This window comes from Erythrolamprus reginae, chromosome 2, assembly GCF_031021105.1.
Source record: "Erythrolamprus reginae isolate rEryReg1 chromosome 2, rEryReg1.hap1, whole genome shotgun sequence".
Taxonomy (NCBI): domain Eukaryota; kingdom Metazoa; phylum Chordata; class Lepidosauria; order Squamata; family Dipsadidae; genus Erythrolamprus; species Erythrolamprus reginae.
The window spans coordinates 52245536-52262206 of NC_091951.1; the positions used below are offsets into that span (position 1 = coordinate 52245536).

At 39.4% G+C, this 16671-nt stretch overlaps 1 protein-coding gene across 3 annotated transcripts in view; it reads right to left on the bottom strand.

The window, feature by feature from the left end:
* Positions 1 to 16671, bottom strand: part of CADPS (calcium dependent secretion activator) — a 526173-nt gene that overhangs the window by 6511 nt on the left and 502991 nt on the right. For all 3 annotated transcript variants that reach the window (XM_070738156.1, XM_070738154.1, XM_070738155.1), the window contains one exon: positions 3 to 107. In XM_070738156.1, the coding sequence (XP_070594257.1) occupies positions 3 to 107 (105 nt within the window). The remainder of the gene's footprint in view (positions 1 to 2; positions 108 to 16671) is intronic.

Here is a 16671-nt window from a genome sequence, read left to right on the forward strand (position 1 = left end):
ACCTTTACCATTCTAATAAGGATTTTTAGTTGGTAGATGTGAAGCTGAAGGTCCATGCGGTCTGTTAGCCAAGTGCAAACGATGTTCATGGAGCTGGTGTACCATTGCTGCAAAATAAGCAAGAGCTCTCCAGGGACATGTCAAACAATACAAATCATATATAGTACCTAATATACACTGCTCGAAAAAAATAAGGGGAACACTTAAACAACACAATATAACTCCAGGTAAATCAAACTTCTCTGAAATCAAACTGTCCACTTAGGAAGCAACACTGACTGACAATCAATTTCACATGCTGTTGTGCACATTCAACTTTGCACAGAACAAAGCATTCAATGAGAATATTTCACTCATTCAGATCTAGGATGTGTTATTTGAGCGTTCCCTTTATTTTTTGAGCAGTATATTTTGAAAACAATCAAGTCTTACTAGCTTTGTTCTTTTCGGTGTAAACATTCAGACACAAAATTAGAATTGCACGCTTAAAGACAGAAGAAACTTGTTGACCATGGATGTTTAAAAATTCTCAGCATATGGCCCACTGTGTTTCAGTAGCCATCCAATCTGGAATTCAGATTGGATTCCAACCCCCCCCCCCCACTCCTTCAAATACATCCCCAAATACTGTTTGTGCACGATACCATTTAAAATAGCTTTGCTATTTAAGATTGACGTGCTTCAGATGGAATGGAGAAGAATGGATGTGTCAGTCCGAAGCCATCATTTTGAGTTACAGACATTGGCCTGCCGCAAGTAGAAAAGTACTGTGGGAAGGGATGGTTGCATGAGAGGGGAAAGATACTAGCCACAAGAAATCTTTCCAGAGATTCAAGGTCATCCTTTGTCCGGCGCGAGCTGGAAGTACAGGGGAGGATCATAGATATTGAGAGAACTGGAATGGTCCATGTGATGAACTTATGGGTGTGGGGACGGGAGATGAACCTTAACCTGGGTGGAGAACTGTAGGAAAAGTTAGTTTTGGGTTGACTACAGTTCATAACCAACATGGCTCTGTTAATAAATTTGAACTTGGAAGAAGACCAAGATTTTATTTCTCGGATGTTATTTGGAACGCTGACAGGGTGTTTAACACTTTCTTTAGGCTGCATTTTCCCTTTATTGTGGCTTTTCACTTCCAAATATTTAAAGAGTAAAGGTGGGCTATAATCTTAGCCGATTTTCATCTATCAGTCTCCCTTGCAATTGCGCCACTGTTGAGATAGCCAGGTGGGCAGGGCAGAAAGTCACTAGTGGAAACACACAACTAACAGGTCAAATGGCTCGTGCCAAGTTTCCCAGCCAGAATACCATGTGCAATTGATTCTCCTACGATCCATGCAGCCATAAATAACACTCTGAAGAGGTGGAAGCAACAATATCCCAACGCTGATCGGAAAAGGAACCGCAGAAACTATTTCAGCTCTCCGAGTCCATTCTGCCTTAACCTTTTAAAATGACAACGAGAATCAAGATGTGATGAAAATCACAGCTCTCATAAACCTCAGTCGAAGAACTACTGTGGCCTTTGAATTCATGTGTTCTCTATCCCTGTTCAGGTTACTTTTTCTTCCCCAGTCTGGAATCAAATCATACTATTAGTGGTGTTTCTGGATGAAGAAACTATGTCTTTAGTGACATAACTTGGGGAAGAGCAGCTGTAGGTAGTGGTAGGGACGAACATCTACTCAACACTTCCTCCTTGGTGTTTATCTCTAGTTAAGCATGAGCAAATAAAAAGAGCATGGAAGGGAAGCACTCTCTATCTACTGCTTTATCCGTCCCTCTTATCTTATTATTCCCAACTCCAAATCTTTGGCACTTGTAAGGTTGGCATTACTAAGACTATACATTTAAAGGAAGGCAGGGTACTACAGGTAGTCCTTGACTTACAACTAGTGTTGGGCGAACCGAACTTGCAAAGTTCGTGCTCTTGCCAAACTTTGCAGTGTTGGGCATGCTGAACCTGAACCTGAACTTTTTAAAAAGTTCGGGTTCGAGTTTGGCATTTGCTCGAACACCGTGAAACGCTGTCACCCAGCAGGAGAGTGGGGAATCCCATGAAGGGATTTCCCACCTCCTTTTGCTTGCAGCGCCGCAAGCAAAAGGAGGTGGGGAATCCCATGAAGGGATTCCGTGGGCAGGGCTTTGACGTCACGGAGATTCCTTCCTCCCTGTTTCGACTGGCCAGGAAGTAATCTCCATGATGTCAATGTCCCAGCCCCGGAATCCCATCGTGGGATTCCCCACCAACTTTTGCTTGCAGCGCCGCTGAGGCATCCTTTTCTGTAAAAATAAAAGGAAGCAAAAGGAGGTGGGGAATTCCCTACCTCCTTGTTTATTTTTACAGAAAAGGACGCCACAGCGGCTTGCTGCTGCTCGGGTTTGGGTTCGGGTTCGGGTTCGGCGAACTTACCCAAACTTCATGGCAAAGTTCGGGTGAGTTCGCCGAACCCGAACTTTGTTGCGTTTGCCCAACACTACTTACAACGGTTCGCTTAGTGACCATTCAAAATTACAACAGCACTGAAAAAAGTGACTTATGACCATTATTCCCCCTTATGACCCTTGCAACATCCTCCCCATGGTCACGTGATTTACATTTGACAACTGGCTCACATACATGACAGTTACAACATCTCAGGGTCACGTGATTCCCACCTTCTGACCAGCGAAGTCAACGGGGAAATCAGAAATTCACTTAAACAACCGTCTGACTAATTTAACAGCTGCAGTGATTCACTTAACAAATGTGGCAAGGAAAGTCGTAAAATGGGGCAAGACTCACTTAACAGATTTCTCAACATAAATTTGGGGCTCCATTGTGGGCATAAGTTGAAAACAACCTATACACTTAATTATTTTATTTATTTTATTTATTTTATTTTATTTATTTATTTTATTTATTTTATTTATTTTATTTATTTTATTTATTTTATTTATTTTATTTATTTTATTTATTTTATTTATTTTATTTATTTTATTTATTTTATTTATTTATTTTATTTATTTTATTTATTTTATTTATTTTATTTATTTTATTTATTTTATTTATTTTATTTATTTTATTTATTTTATTTATTTTATTTATTTTATTTATTTTATTTATTTTATTTATTTTATTTATTTTATTTATTTTATTTATTTTATTTATTTATTTTATTTATTTTATTTATTTTATTTATTTTATTTATTTTATTTATTTTATTTATTTATATTTTATTTATTTTATTTTTTATTTTATTTTTTATTTTATTTATTTTATTTATTTTTATTTTATTTTATTTATTTTATTTTATTTATTTTATTTTATTTTATTTTATTTTATTTTATTTTATTTTATTTTATTTTATTTTAGAAATAATTTTATTTTATAATTTTATTTATTTTATTGATTGATTGATTGATTGATTGATTGATTAATTAAATTTCTGTGCCATCCAAATCCCTAGGGACTCAGGGCAGCTCACAACATAAACAAGCATAGATCCATATAAAAATGTTTCAATTTAAAATACACTGCTCAAAAAAATAAAGGAAACACTCAGATAACACATCCTAGATCCGAATGAATGAAATACAGTGGTACCTCTACCTAAGAACGCCTCTACTTAAGAACTTTTCTAGATAAGAACTGGGTGTTCAATATTTCCCCCCCCCCCTCTTCTTAAGAACCATTTTCTACTTAAGAACCCGAGCCAGGAAAAATTTCCCAGGAAATTTGAGAGCGGCACGAAGGCCTGGCCAGTTTCCTGCCTTTCCCCCTGGGTTTCTCTCTCTGGCGCAGTGTAGGGGAGGCAGCCTCGCGCTAGGTGTATGGGAGGCGTGTGCTCCACCCCGCCAACTCAGTCCCTCTTTATTTTTTAAACCTTAAAGTTTTGGATTTCTTTGATTCCCCTCACCCCATCTTCTTCCTTCAGCAGCGACTGTCCTCCTCCTCTTCCTCCTCCTCTTCCCACCCAAATTCCGAGTTTTTATTTCTTTCGTAATGGGTTTGCACGCATTATTTGCTTTTACATTGATTCCTATGGGAAACATTGCTTCTACTTAAGAACATTTCTACTTAAGAACCTGGTCATGGAACGAATTAAGTTCTTAAGTAGAGGTACCACTGTATTCTCATTGTATACTTTGTTCTGTACAAAGTTGAATGTGCTGACAACAAAATGAAATTGATTGCCAAGCAGTGTTGCTTCCTAAGTGGATAGTCTGATTTCACAGAAGTTTGATTTACTTGGAGTTATATTGGGCTGTTTAAGTGTTCCCTTTATTTTTTTGAGCAGTATAGTTACAGTCATCCATGCATAGTAGCCATCCGTCCTCATGTCACTTTTTAATAAGGTACCCAACATACTTTGTGGCAAGGGCATGTGTATCCTGGGAAAAAACTTCACCCACTATAGTTCAGTGATGGCGAACCTATGGCAGGAATGCACATTCTGGCCAGCTGATTTTTGGCCTTCTTTTTGGCTGTTTTCACTCTTCCCAGGCTTCAGGAAAGCCTCCTGAAGACTGGGGATGGCTAAAAACAGTCCAACGGGCCTATGAGAAGTCCAGAGGCTTCAGTGAGGCCTGTGTGCATGCGTGTGTGTGGGGGGGGGTGTTGTGCATATGTGCGGGGGCAGCGGGCGGGAGGGCATTACATTATGGGTGTGGGCATCCTCTGTCGTCAGGCATGGGGGAACTGAGACATCTCCCCCGGGCATATACAATTTATGAATGGTATGTTTGTATGCATGTGTGTTTAGAAAATTGGGTCTTTTAAATATTTTTAAACAGTAATTTAGATTTGTTGTACATTGTTTTTTCACTTTGTTGTGAGCCGCCCCGAGTCTGCGGAGAGGGGCGGCATACAAATCTAAATAATAAATAAATAAATAATAAATAAATAAAATAAATGCTATCATGTGCACGCGCACACCGTTTTGTCATCTGAGCCAAAACAGTCTGAGCCATCACTGCTCTAGTGCAAGGGTAGGCAAAATTGGCTCTTCCATGACTTGTGGACTTCAACTCCCAGAATTCCTGAGCCAATCATGCTAGCTCAGGAATTCTGGGAGTTGAAGTCCACATGTCATAGATGAGCCAACTTTGCCTACCCCTGGTCTAGTGAGTCATCTATTGAAGACAAAAAAGCAACCTTAAACCAATACTGAATAATGAGCGTGAAGTAGTTCTCTGTAATAACGGAGCTATGAATGGAAATGTCTTCCCTGGCATAGATGAATGCTGAGGCAGGTCTGGCGGGGAAGGGGAGTTAGAGTTTTCTTTGTGGATGGAGGGGTGCCAAATTCTCTACGAGATCACTGGGGCAGATGAGGAGGGGTGTGACAGCTTGTGTTGTGAGGCAGTTCCCTCCACATTTCTCCTTTGTCTTGCACACCAATTCAAGAGGGTAAGTTTTTCACTCTGTAACTTACTCTAAATTACTCAGCTCTGCCTTTTTTTCCCCCTCTTAAACCATCCCCAAGAAAACACTCCTATTATCTTCAGGCTTTTGGACAGAGGCTACCTCATAAATATTTATCCCTTCAGCTTTGCATCGCAGGGTAATGAGGGATCACTTGTTTAATACACGCTACTCGTTCTCTTCCACCCATGTAACCCCATCACTTTTTTCAATCCCAGTGACAGCTAATGGCTTACAATTTGGGGTTGGGCATAAAGATTTTCAGGAATTTGGTGACACCACTAGTTGCTGTTCCGTAGCATGTATTTTAAACAAGTTCAGATTTATGTGCTACTTTTTTCCCCTTAAAAAATATGTTTCTCTCTTAAACAACAATATTAGTAGTATTTAGCTTACTCCCACCACCTGACACATTTTTGTGAAAACAATTGTTCTCTGTCAAAATTAATGTATTCATGAAATAAAGCAATTAATGCTGCAATCCTACACAGATTTAACTCGGCTCCAATGGACACAGTGGGACTTCAGAATAATGTTAAAAGAAGAAATAAGTTGCTCTGAAAATATGTTGAATTAAAACGTGTAGCTGGTAATGCAAGCCTAAATGGTTTTTATATGGAAATAAGTTCTACTGCATAGATCTGAGTGAAATGCATAGAATCTTGTAGCTTTAATTATAAAAAGTTGAATACGGAATGCACTATTATACTCCTGTTAACAGTAGAAAAACTACTTTCTGAGTGCTATTAATGTCAATTATCAAGGTCACCGTCCTTAAATAGAGACTAGCTCTCACTGAATTCAGGAAAATATCTTCGTGCTAGTGCTTAGCATTTGTTTGAAAAGACTACTGATTTAGGATGGATTATCTTCATTAACAAAATGCATCCAACACCTTCACTTTGGACACCTTGCCTACCCTTAATTTTAAATAGGTCACATTTCGAGCCTTATAACCAAGGCGGTATCATATTTCCTGCCAAGATAGAAAATTATCCCTTCATAAAATTTCTACAAGATTTTAAATGGCCATCCTCAAGGAATTGTCAATCAAAGATAAGGGTAAGGGGCATTTTAAACATTCCTTCTGGATAAAATGCATCCAGAGCTGTTTATTTTTTCCAGAATGCACATTTCAAATGGCCCAGCAATATATCGATACTTAAAAAGTATAAAAGTCTTTTTACATCATAGAAGCTTATATAAATGCATGAAAAACAATATATTGCTTAAAAAAAGATAATATTGTCCATCAGCTACTGTCTGATGAAAAAAACATAGCAACAATTAAGCTACTGTATATCTGCTGCCCTACATTGATAGGAAAATGTGGCAATGAAGGACATTATTCTTTTTACTATATTTTTCCTTCCATACTCCAGTCACATGAAGGTGACCAAAGCCTTATCCAAGTAACACCTTTCACCTTTTATTGTACAAGCTAATATCACATCTACTGTATGCTGATATTCAGTTTGGTCTAAGGACATCATGGACAGATTATTATCTACATAGACTAGATCCTAAGAACTCCTGCATGCTGCATGCCTTTCTCCAAGAGCTCAGGGCAATTTATAGGGGGGAATATCCCTACATTTTGCAAACATTCTGAAATTGAAGATTGGGTTAGAAAAGAATACTTGGTCTAAAGTCCTTCAGTGATTTTTTTTAATGGCAATTGGATTTAAATATAGATTTTTCCCCATCCTGGTTCCACTTCTTAGCTGTTCTATCACCTTGCTTCTCAAATAGGAATGGCTCTAAGCCAGGGGTGTCAAAAACTTGATTTCACTGAGGGCTGCATCAGGGTTGTATTTGACCTGGCAGTGTGTGTCCAGGGTGGGTGTGGCCAGCTCAACATCAGTTGTGTTGAGGGCACCTCTTGTGACCAAGTACTAAGGCAGGACTTCAGACCCTCCCTCACTCTCATTATAATCCTTCCTTCCTTCCTTCCTTCCTTCCTTCCCTCCCTCCCTCCCTCCCTCCTTCCTTCCTTCCTCCCTCCCTCCCTCCCTCCCTCCCTCCTTCCTTCCTCCCTTCCTTCCTTCCTCCCTCCCTTCCCTCCCTCCCTCCCTCCCTCCTCCCTTCCCCCCCTTCCTTCCTTCCTCCCTCCCTCCTTTTTCTTCTTCTTCCTTCCCTCTTTCTTCTCCTTTCTTCTTCTTTCCCCTCTTTCCTCCTTCTTCCTTTCTTGCTCTCTTCCCATTTTGTCTTTCCTCTTTCCCTTTCTCCTTTCCCATCTCTTCTTGCATGCTCAAATGCAAAAGGAGAAACATTTATCCTTTTGTTTTGTTTTTAGTTTGTTTCATGGTAGCCCTCTGACAGTGAAAAGAGAGCTGGGTTCGGGGGAGGCATAAGTGGCCCTCCCGTACTCCATTTTTGCTGGCAGAGGCCCCATGGGCCAGATGTAAGCACCCCATGTGCCAGATCCAACTCACGGACCTTGAGTTTGATACCCTTGCTCTAAGCAATCTGAATCACCGAGTCCTCATTGCTATTATTTGGGAGAATTGTTAGAATGAAGTACACAAGTTATGCTTTTGTAACCATTTTAGAGGTGCCTTCTTTCTGTATGCCCGTATAGTATGACAGTACTAATAATTATGATAAAGTTTGATAAGACTGATAAGTTTGGTTGGCTGGTTAAGGCGCCAGGTTAGAAACTGGGGGATTGTGAGTTCCAGTTCATCCTTAGGAAGGAAGCCAGATGGGTGACTTTGGGCCAGTAACTTTCTTTTAGCTCAAACAACCTATTTCACAGAGTTATGGTATGGTCCCTGCTTTGAGTTATGTATAAAAATAATAAAGAACGCATAACAATAAATGAATAAATATATTTCTTTACTAGAACATAAATTTCCAAAAATGACAGTTCTCCAGTTCTCAGAATAATTAACTTGTTTACAATTTCTAACTAATTAATAATGCTGCTATGGGTGTTCATGATCCCTATTATAATTATATAGAAAATACTCTATCTTTACCATGAATGATTAGTTTCTTTAGAACAGCTTTTTCATCATCAAAGACCTTCCCATTGGATTTCAGCTCACATAATTCTCAAACAACATGAACAGAAGAATTTCACACTTTTCTTCCGGTATTAAGGAATACACAAAGGTATATGACTTTTTCCAACTTATCTCATGGGTGAAATTCTGAAATAGCTTTCAAAACTCGTAACTTTTGTTGTTTTCATTTTTTAAAGCTTGAAAACCATCACAGATCCATTGTTAGACCCCCTGCAATTTGCATACCAAGCAAATAGATTGACAGATGATGCTGTTACTATATCCTACAACATCTTGAATCTCCAAAGACCTATGCAAGGATCCTTTTTGTAGGCTTTAGTTCAGCATTCAACACCACCATACTGGACAATCTTTTAACTAAATTAAATTAGCTAGAGGTACCACACTTGTAAGTGGATCACAAGCTTCATAACAGCCAGAAAGCAGCAGGTAAAGCTAGGCAAAATCACTTCCGATACCTGTACAATTAGCATAAGGGCCCCCCAAGGCAGTGTACTCTCACTACTTCTCTCTATATACCAATGACTACATCTCAAATAATCCATCTGTTAAACTACTGAAGTTTTCACATGATACAACAGTAATTGGTCTCACTCGAGACAACGATGAAATCGCATACAGACAGGAGGTTGAACAACTAGCATTGTGGTGCGACTGGAACAATCTAGAACTGAACACACTCAAAATTGTAGACTTTAGGAGAAACCCTCCCATTCTATAATCTCTTACAATATTAGACAACACAGTATTAACAGTAGAGACCTTCAAATTTCTAGGTTCTATCGTATCTCAAGACCTAAAATGGTAACCTAATATAAAAAATATCATCAAAAGAGCACAACAAAGAATGTTCTTTCTGCGCCAACTCAGAAAGTTCAAACTATCCAAGGAGCTGCTGCTATAGAGGAATTGAGTCTGTCATCTGCACCTCTGTCTGGTTTGATTCTGCAACCCAACAAGACTGACACAGACTTCAGAGGATAATCAGAACTGCAGAAAAAATAACTGCTGCCAACCTGCCTTACATTGAGGACCTTTATACTGCACGAGTCAAAAAGAGGTACGCATCTTGGACATAAACTGTTTCAACTCTTACCCTCAAAACATTGCTATAGAGCACTGCACACCAAGACAATTAGACACAAGAACAGTTTTTTTCCAAATGCCATCATTCTGCTAAACAAATAATTCTCTCATCACTGTCAAACTTTTTACTATGTCTGCACTATTATTACTCCCAGTTTTTTCTCATCATTCCTACCACCCATCTCCTCCCACTTATGACTGTATGACTGTAATTTTTTGCTTGTGTCAAGATTTGTATTAATATTGATTGTTTCCTGATCATTAAGTGTTGTACCCCATGATTCTTGACAAATGTATATTTTCTTTTAGGTACCCTGAGAGCATCTGCACCAAACACAAATTCCTTGTGAGTCCAATCACACTTGGCCAATAAATAATTCTATTCTATTCTATTCTGTTCTGTTCTATCTATTCTACTCCACTCCACTCCACTCCATTCCATTCTATTCCATTCCTTTCTGCCTATCCTTGCGATAACATAAAAAATAACTACTTTATCTGAAGTCATTCCTTAGTCTTAGCAGTGGGAGTTATTTTTATCAACAGCAGCATTGAAGGTTTAAATATAGTGACAGACCTTTTAGATTTTGCACATTATTGGTACTACCTGATCTCTTCAAAGTGGTTTGAAGCTGGCATTATAACTGCCTTCGCTCCTGCCAAACCAGGAATGCAGGGAACACTCCATGAACCAATCTGTGCCCCCACCAATCAACTGACTAGTGAGAGTGCAAAAACTGAATTTATGTCTGTGCCATGCCACCTGAGCTGTAAAGTAACTTTTGGAATAATCAAAATCCTATATTCTACAGAGAAAAAAAGGAAAATCTCACTCAACACCTTTATTTAGTTATTGGATTTATGGGGTTACCCAATTCAAAAGTGTGACTCTGGTTGACATTCAGCTAAAAATAAACCAACAAATCTCCAACGAACCATTACATTACCCTCAAAGATCCCTCACAATATTAAATTTCTCCCCAAGACCTCCTCAAAAGAACTGTTAGAAAAGAACCACTAAAACCATATTTAATATAAAATATAACACAGTGACCAAATACAATAAGGAAACAATTAATAGGAGACAAATGGACCAAATGCCAGGGGAAGAAGCCAGCTCTTACTTAGTTTTTTAATGGTGAGCAGAGTTGGGGCTGATGTATATTGAGACAGATCATTCAAGAGCAAGGGGAGAAAGAGAGAGGAGGGGCAGAGGGAGAGAGAGAGAGAGAGAAGAGACACTTATATTCTGTCCATCCTATATTTTATTGGCTTGCTAATTTGATTGTATAGAGCAGGGGTAGGGAAAGTTGGCTCTTCTGTGACATCTGGACTTCAACTCCCAGAATTCCTGAGCTTGCATGATTGGTTCAGGAATTCTGGGAGCTGAAGTCCACAAGTCATAGAACAGCCAACTTTGCCTACTCCTGGTATAGAGCCTTTTGACAATAGGGTATTTCACCCAGATGCTGTCTAAAGCATTATTATGTTTATTCTTTATAAGTAGTAAGTTACCAACAATTGCGACTCTTCCTTTTGCCTTATTGATCATTATTTATTATAATATAAGTATTAATGATCAAATCCCGGACATAAATTGTTTCAACTTCTACCCTCAAAACAGTGTTATAGAGCACTGCACAGCAGAACAACTAGACATAAGGATAGTTCCCCCATCCCGCCTGCTAAACAACTCTGCAATAACTCTGCTAAACAACTAATTCCCAGAACCCTGTCAAACTATTTACTAAGATTGTATTACTATTCTTCTTCTTATCGTTCCTATTGCCCATCTCCTTTTCTACTTATGACTATAACTTTGTTGCTTTTAGCTTTACAATTTCTGTTGTTTTATTATGTTTCCTCTCCTGATTATGTTGATTGCTTATTTGGCATCCTATGACTATCACTAAGTGCTGTGTTTTATGATTTATGATGAATGTATTGATGATGACTATGATCGTGATTTATCTTTTATGTACACTGAGAGCTTATGCACCAAAGTCAAATTCCTTGTGTGTCCAATCACACCTGGCCAATAAAGAATTCTATTAAATGGCAGAGTTCTATTTTTTCCTGCCCTTTAGGGATACATAAGTTTGTCTCCTGGAGCACGGTGGCTGGTGATCAGGATGCTGGGTTGAGGATCAGTAAGCCCACGTTCGAGATATGAGTACTGCTGCATGGTGGGGTGAGCTCCCATTATTTGCTTCAGTTCCTGCCAAACTAGCAGTTTGAAAGTGTGTAATCGTAAGTAAATAGATAGGTACCATTTGATGGGCACATTAACGAGCGTATGAAAGGAACTCTCCACAGGGCATCAATCAAGCAGCGATGGATGATATCATCCTTCAAAATGTAAGGATGAGTGAGTTTGTTTCCCATTCTCCTTTTGAATGCTTATAGCTGGATTCACTTATTATTATTATTATTATTATTATTATTATTATTATTATTATTATTATTATCATCATTATTATTTAGATTTGTATGCCGCCCCTCTCCGCAGACTCGGAGCGGCTCACAGCAGGATAAAGTTTTGCCAAGTTTTAATAGAGCAGAATATCTTCTATGTCTCTTTCTTCTTGTTATTTTAATCCACTGGTTTCCTCTTTTTTATCTTCCTTATAAAGAGTTGTTTGCATTGTTTTGGTTGCATAGCTTTTCTTTGAACTGATCATTCCTTTCTTTTGTCATTGGCCAAAATATGGCCAGACATTAGCCCAATTCTTGAAGGACTGCAGCGAACTTTAATCTGCTGCAAAGGTACCCTAGATTATTTTCAGACAGGAAGGCAAACATGTCACAAGCACTAGAGGTCACAAATTTAGACTCCCATTTCTTCTTGTTCCTTACTCAAACTCTTGTGGTTGCCAAATACAAACACTTAACTGAAACTTTGTTAACAGATTACGCTTATCTAGTACTTTCCTAGTTATTGTTTTCAATTCAGTTGTATAGTGAGATTCATTTGCTGGAACAAATGAACAACATTTAATTCATTTGCTGGAACAACATTTGCTACTACAACATCCTTCCTGTCGATGACTACTTCAGCTTCAACCACAACAACACACAAGCACACAATAGATAGTAACTTAAAGTAAACCGCTCTAAACTCGACTGCAGGAAATACGACTTTAGTAACCGAGTAGTTGATGCATGGAACACACTACCAGACTCTGTAGTGTCATCATCTAATCCTCAAAACTTTATCCTTAGACTATCCACTGTTGACCTCTCCCAATTATTAAGAGGTCAGTAAGTACCTTCCCCTGTCCTAATGTTTCTCTTTTACTGGTATTATGTATATAAATATTATTAAATCTTTGTATACCAACAATATGTACTTGACAAAACAAAAAAATAAAATAAAAATAAATAAACTTGCTGTCTTATATTCCTCTTTCAGACTCTGGTTACTCTAAAGCAGTGCTTCTCAATTATTTTATGTTATGCCCCCCTGGAAGAAGTAAACATTTTGTGCCCCACCCCCCAACTATCTGCCGGGATGATTGTTTGCAATATTCGCCATATTTTCACTGAAAAAGCTCAAGTGGCTTATCAGCGTGATTGGTGTGTAATGTGTTTAAGTGACGCCTTAATTTATTTGGCTTCATGCTGTCCGCTGCCAACATTTTTAGACACAGTAAACATACCAGTCTTCCTTGTCTCCCACCGTAATCACAGTGAAGCTAAGCGCTACATACGCTTTGTCATACCGTGTTTCCCCGAAAGTAAGACAGTGTCTTACTTTCTTTTTATCCCCAAAAGCCCCACTATGTCTTACTTTCGGGGTATGTCTTATATTGGAAAAAAATTGTCGAATTTTTTGTTTTAACCATAAAATTAACATTTAGACGCGGTGACGTATGGAGGGGGGGCGGCGCGGAAGTGGGCAGGAGGCGGCGCTCATTAAGATCAGAGGGAGGTGGCAGACGCGGCGACGTATGGAGAGGGGGACGGCGCAGGCGTGGGCAGGAGGCGGCGCTCATTTGGATCAGACGGAGGCGGCAGACGCGGTGACGTATGGAGGGGGGGCGGCGCGGAAGTGGGCAGGAGGCGGCGCGCAACTAGATGAGAGGGAGGCGGCAATACCCTCGTGTTTCCCCGAAAGTAAGACATATGTCTTACTTTCGGGGTACGGCTTATATTAGCCGACCCCCCTGAAACCCCCAATACGTCTTACAATTGGGGGTGTCTTACTATCGGGGAAACAGGGTAGTTCCTCATTTTATCTTTCAGGAGACTTACGTTGGTCTCATTATCTCCGTCTCTCTCCTCCTTTCTTTTCATCCCTGCTAAATATTTTTCCATGATGTCTCTTAAGGGTTTGTTATATGCATTTCATATCTTCTGCTCTGTGCTGTGTGCTATTGTTTCGTGCAAAAAAATCCTACTCCCTACAGAAAAAAAAAGAGCATGTTTCCCAGGGAACTCCTAGCATCGCTCCGCACCTCTCTGGGGGCACTGAGAAGCATTGCTCTAAAGCAAGCAGTCACTCAATAATCAGCACCAAGCAAACAGCAGGATACAGCTCTTGCAATCAGCAGCCATTCAATAAATGGTTTGTCCATAGCCATCAGAGTTGCATATCCTCTTTCTCTGATCGTTGCCCTCTCATCCTCCTGTTGAACTATTCTTGCAAACTCCTGTTCTCTCTCTCTCTCTCCATTCAGTCAGCAAACTCAGCACATTTAGCACAATGTGATTGTGGGCCGAGATTAAGGTCTGTCTGTCTTCTTAAATGCAAAGTCAATGCAACCCTCACTTGCATTAATCTAGATCAAGCGATGTACTAACATCACTCTATAAAGCCTTAGTTAGACCCTACCTGGAGTATTGCAGTTTTAGTCACCACACTATAAAAAATATATTGATTAATTAATAATATTATCAAAACGATATTTTATAGACAGGAGAACTTATTTGAGTTATATGAATTATAACATAAAAATGGAAATACAGAGGTAAATAAAAAAAAGAACGTACAAATATCAAAAATTGTATTCCTGCATTGATCTGACTATAGTTAGATTTTTTTTGGTATTAGTTAGACTTCTAAGACAAGCGGAGAAATGGTAGCTCCTTTAAATGTTAAATGTGGTTTGTCTTGTGTGTTTAAAGAAAATTAATAAAAATATTTTTTAAAAAAATATATTGAGACTCTAAAAAAAGTGCTTTCTGACAAGCAAAGTTAATGGGGAGGCCGGATTCATTTAGCAACTGTGCTACTCACTTAATAATTGCCACGATTAACAACTGTGGCAAGAGAGGTTGTAACGTGGGGCAAAGTTCAATTAATCCTTGGAAATTTGGGACTCACTTGTGGCATAAATTGAGGACCACCTGTAAAACTACATCTGCCACGATATCTTATCACTTTTGTTAGACATAATCTCAGTAGGCTCAAGGTTGACTCAGCCTTCCATCCTTCCAAGGTCAGCAAAATGAGGACCCCGATTGTTGGGGACAATATGCTGCCTCTCTGTAAACTGCTTAGAGAGGGCTATGAAAGCACTGTGAAGCGGTATACAAGTCTAAATGCTATCATGATTGGATTTAATAGTTTATAAACTGAAGGTTCAAAGGAACAAAACTTTCTACACCTTTTTGCTTGTTGCCAACATTTGAAGCTGCTTGTCTGCTCTCCACTTCTCTACATTATGGCGTCATGGTGACATCCGAGTGCAATTGCCTTTCTTCTATTGGTAAAAGTGGCTTTTGCAATGTCTAGCTTGCTGTCATGCTTTGAATGTCATTTGGACAACCTTTATTAGCTAGTCCAGTATATCAGTTGATTGCATATCAATCAATAAATTCAAGGCCCATTGAAAAGATCAGGCAGTTCAACAATTTAATAATCCCACCCACCCATCCAAGTAACTCAAGCATGTAGAATTGTCTCTGTCCGTCCGTCCATCCGTCCGTCCGTCCGTCCGTCCATCCATCCATCCATCCATCCATCCATCCATCCATCCATCCATGTTTAATTTCATTGTGTGTTTTGTAGAAGATAGAGACCACAAAAGGTCATACTGAAGATTAACCTTAAGATGCTTTATTTTATTTATTTATTTATTAGATTTGTATGCCACCCCTCTCCGCAGACTCGGGGCGGCTTATACTCCTAAACATAATATCTTTCATATCCTGGACTAAGTAATAAAGGTTTCAAATCCGAGGTTGGTTGGGTTAATAAAGCAGAAATGAACCCACGACTACAAAGATTGTTTGAAAACTTACTCCCCCCAGCCACCACCCATCACTGTGAGATTTCTGTAGACCTCTCTGGTGTGAAAAAAGCTAATACTAGTCTATTCATATGTAGGCAAAGACAATTGCAGAGAATAGCTAGAGCCATGTGGAGACGTTTTATTGCCAGAGTTAAAGCTGCAGTAATCTAGCCCCTAACCAAATGGCAGATTATGTAAGGTAGTTTGGTGTACGAGGCAGCAAATCTCATAAGCAGCTCTCTCTGGGTAATCAAAGTACAAAAACAATACATTAAATAAGAAGCAAGTTGCTACCCTCTCACGACACTCAGAATTAACAGTGGGAGGCAGTCATTCCATCTCTCTAAATGGAAGGACAGTCTTTGTAATCCGTGGGGGTGGGGATCACAATCAAATGATTTTAAACAATCAAGAAAAAGATTGTTTTAAAAAGCACGTCAATAACGCATCATAATCCCAGCCCGGATTGTTTCTGAGTTTTGGAACGTCCGTCTCGCTTGATCTGTGGTATTATTGAAGTCCTAAAGGTTTACAAGGGGGAAAAAAATGATATGAATAAATCTGCAAAAGTGACACCCGGCGATGGCAGGGCGGCACATTTTCTGAGAAGCTGTGCTGGGTTCCTGCACTCCGAGGGAGGTGGTGTCATTGCACATCCACCAGAACATCTGCAAACTCTGGTTTCCCTTTCATAGATCTGACCTCCTGCTCTTTGCCATGAACCTTGAGTTCACACTCACATTTTACATGTTACAGGAAGCCAAAGCTCCCTCCAGGGGTTCTGCAAACAGAATCTCAGAAGCCAGATGCAGCCCGGTTTCCTAATGCACCTGAAGGAGCTCTACTGTATTCTTCCTCGGGCGCTGCCGGCCCGGGAGGTGGTGGTGATGGTGGTGGCGGGGCGGACCGA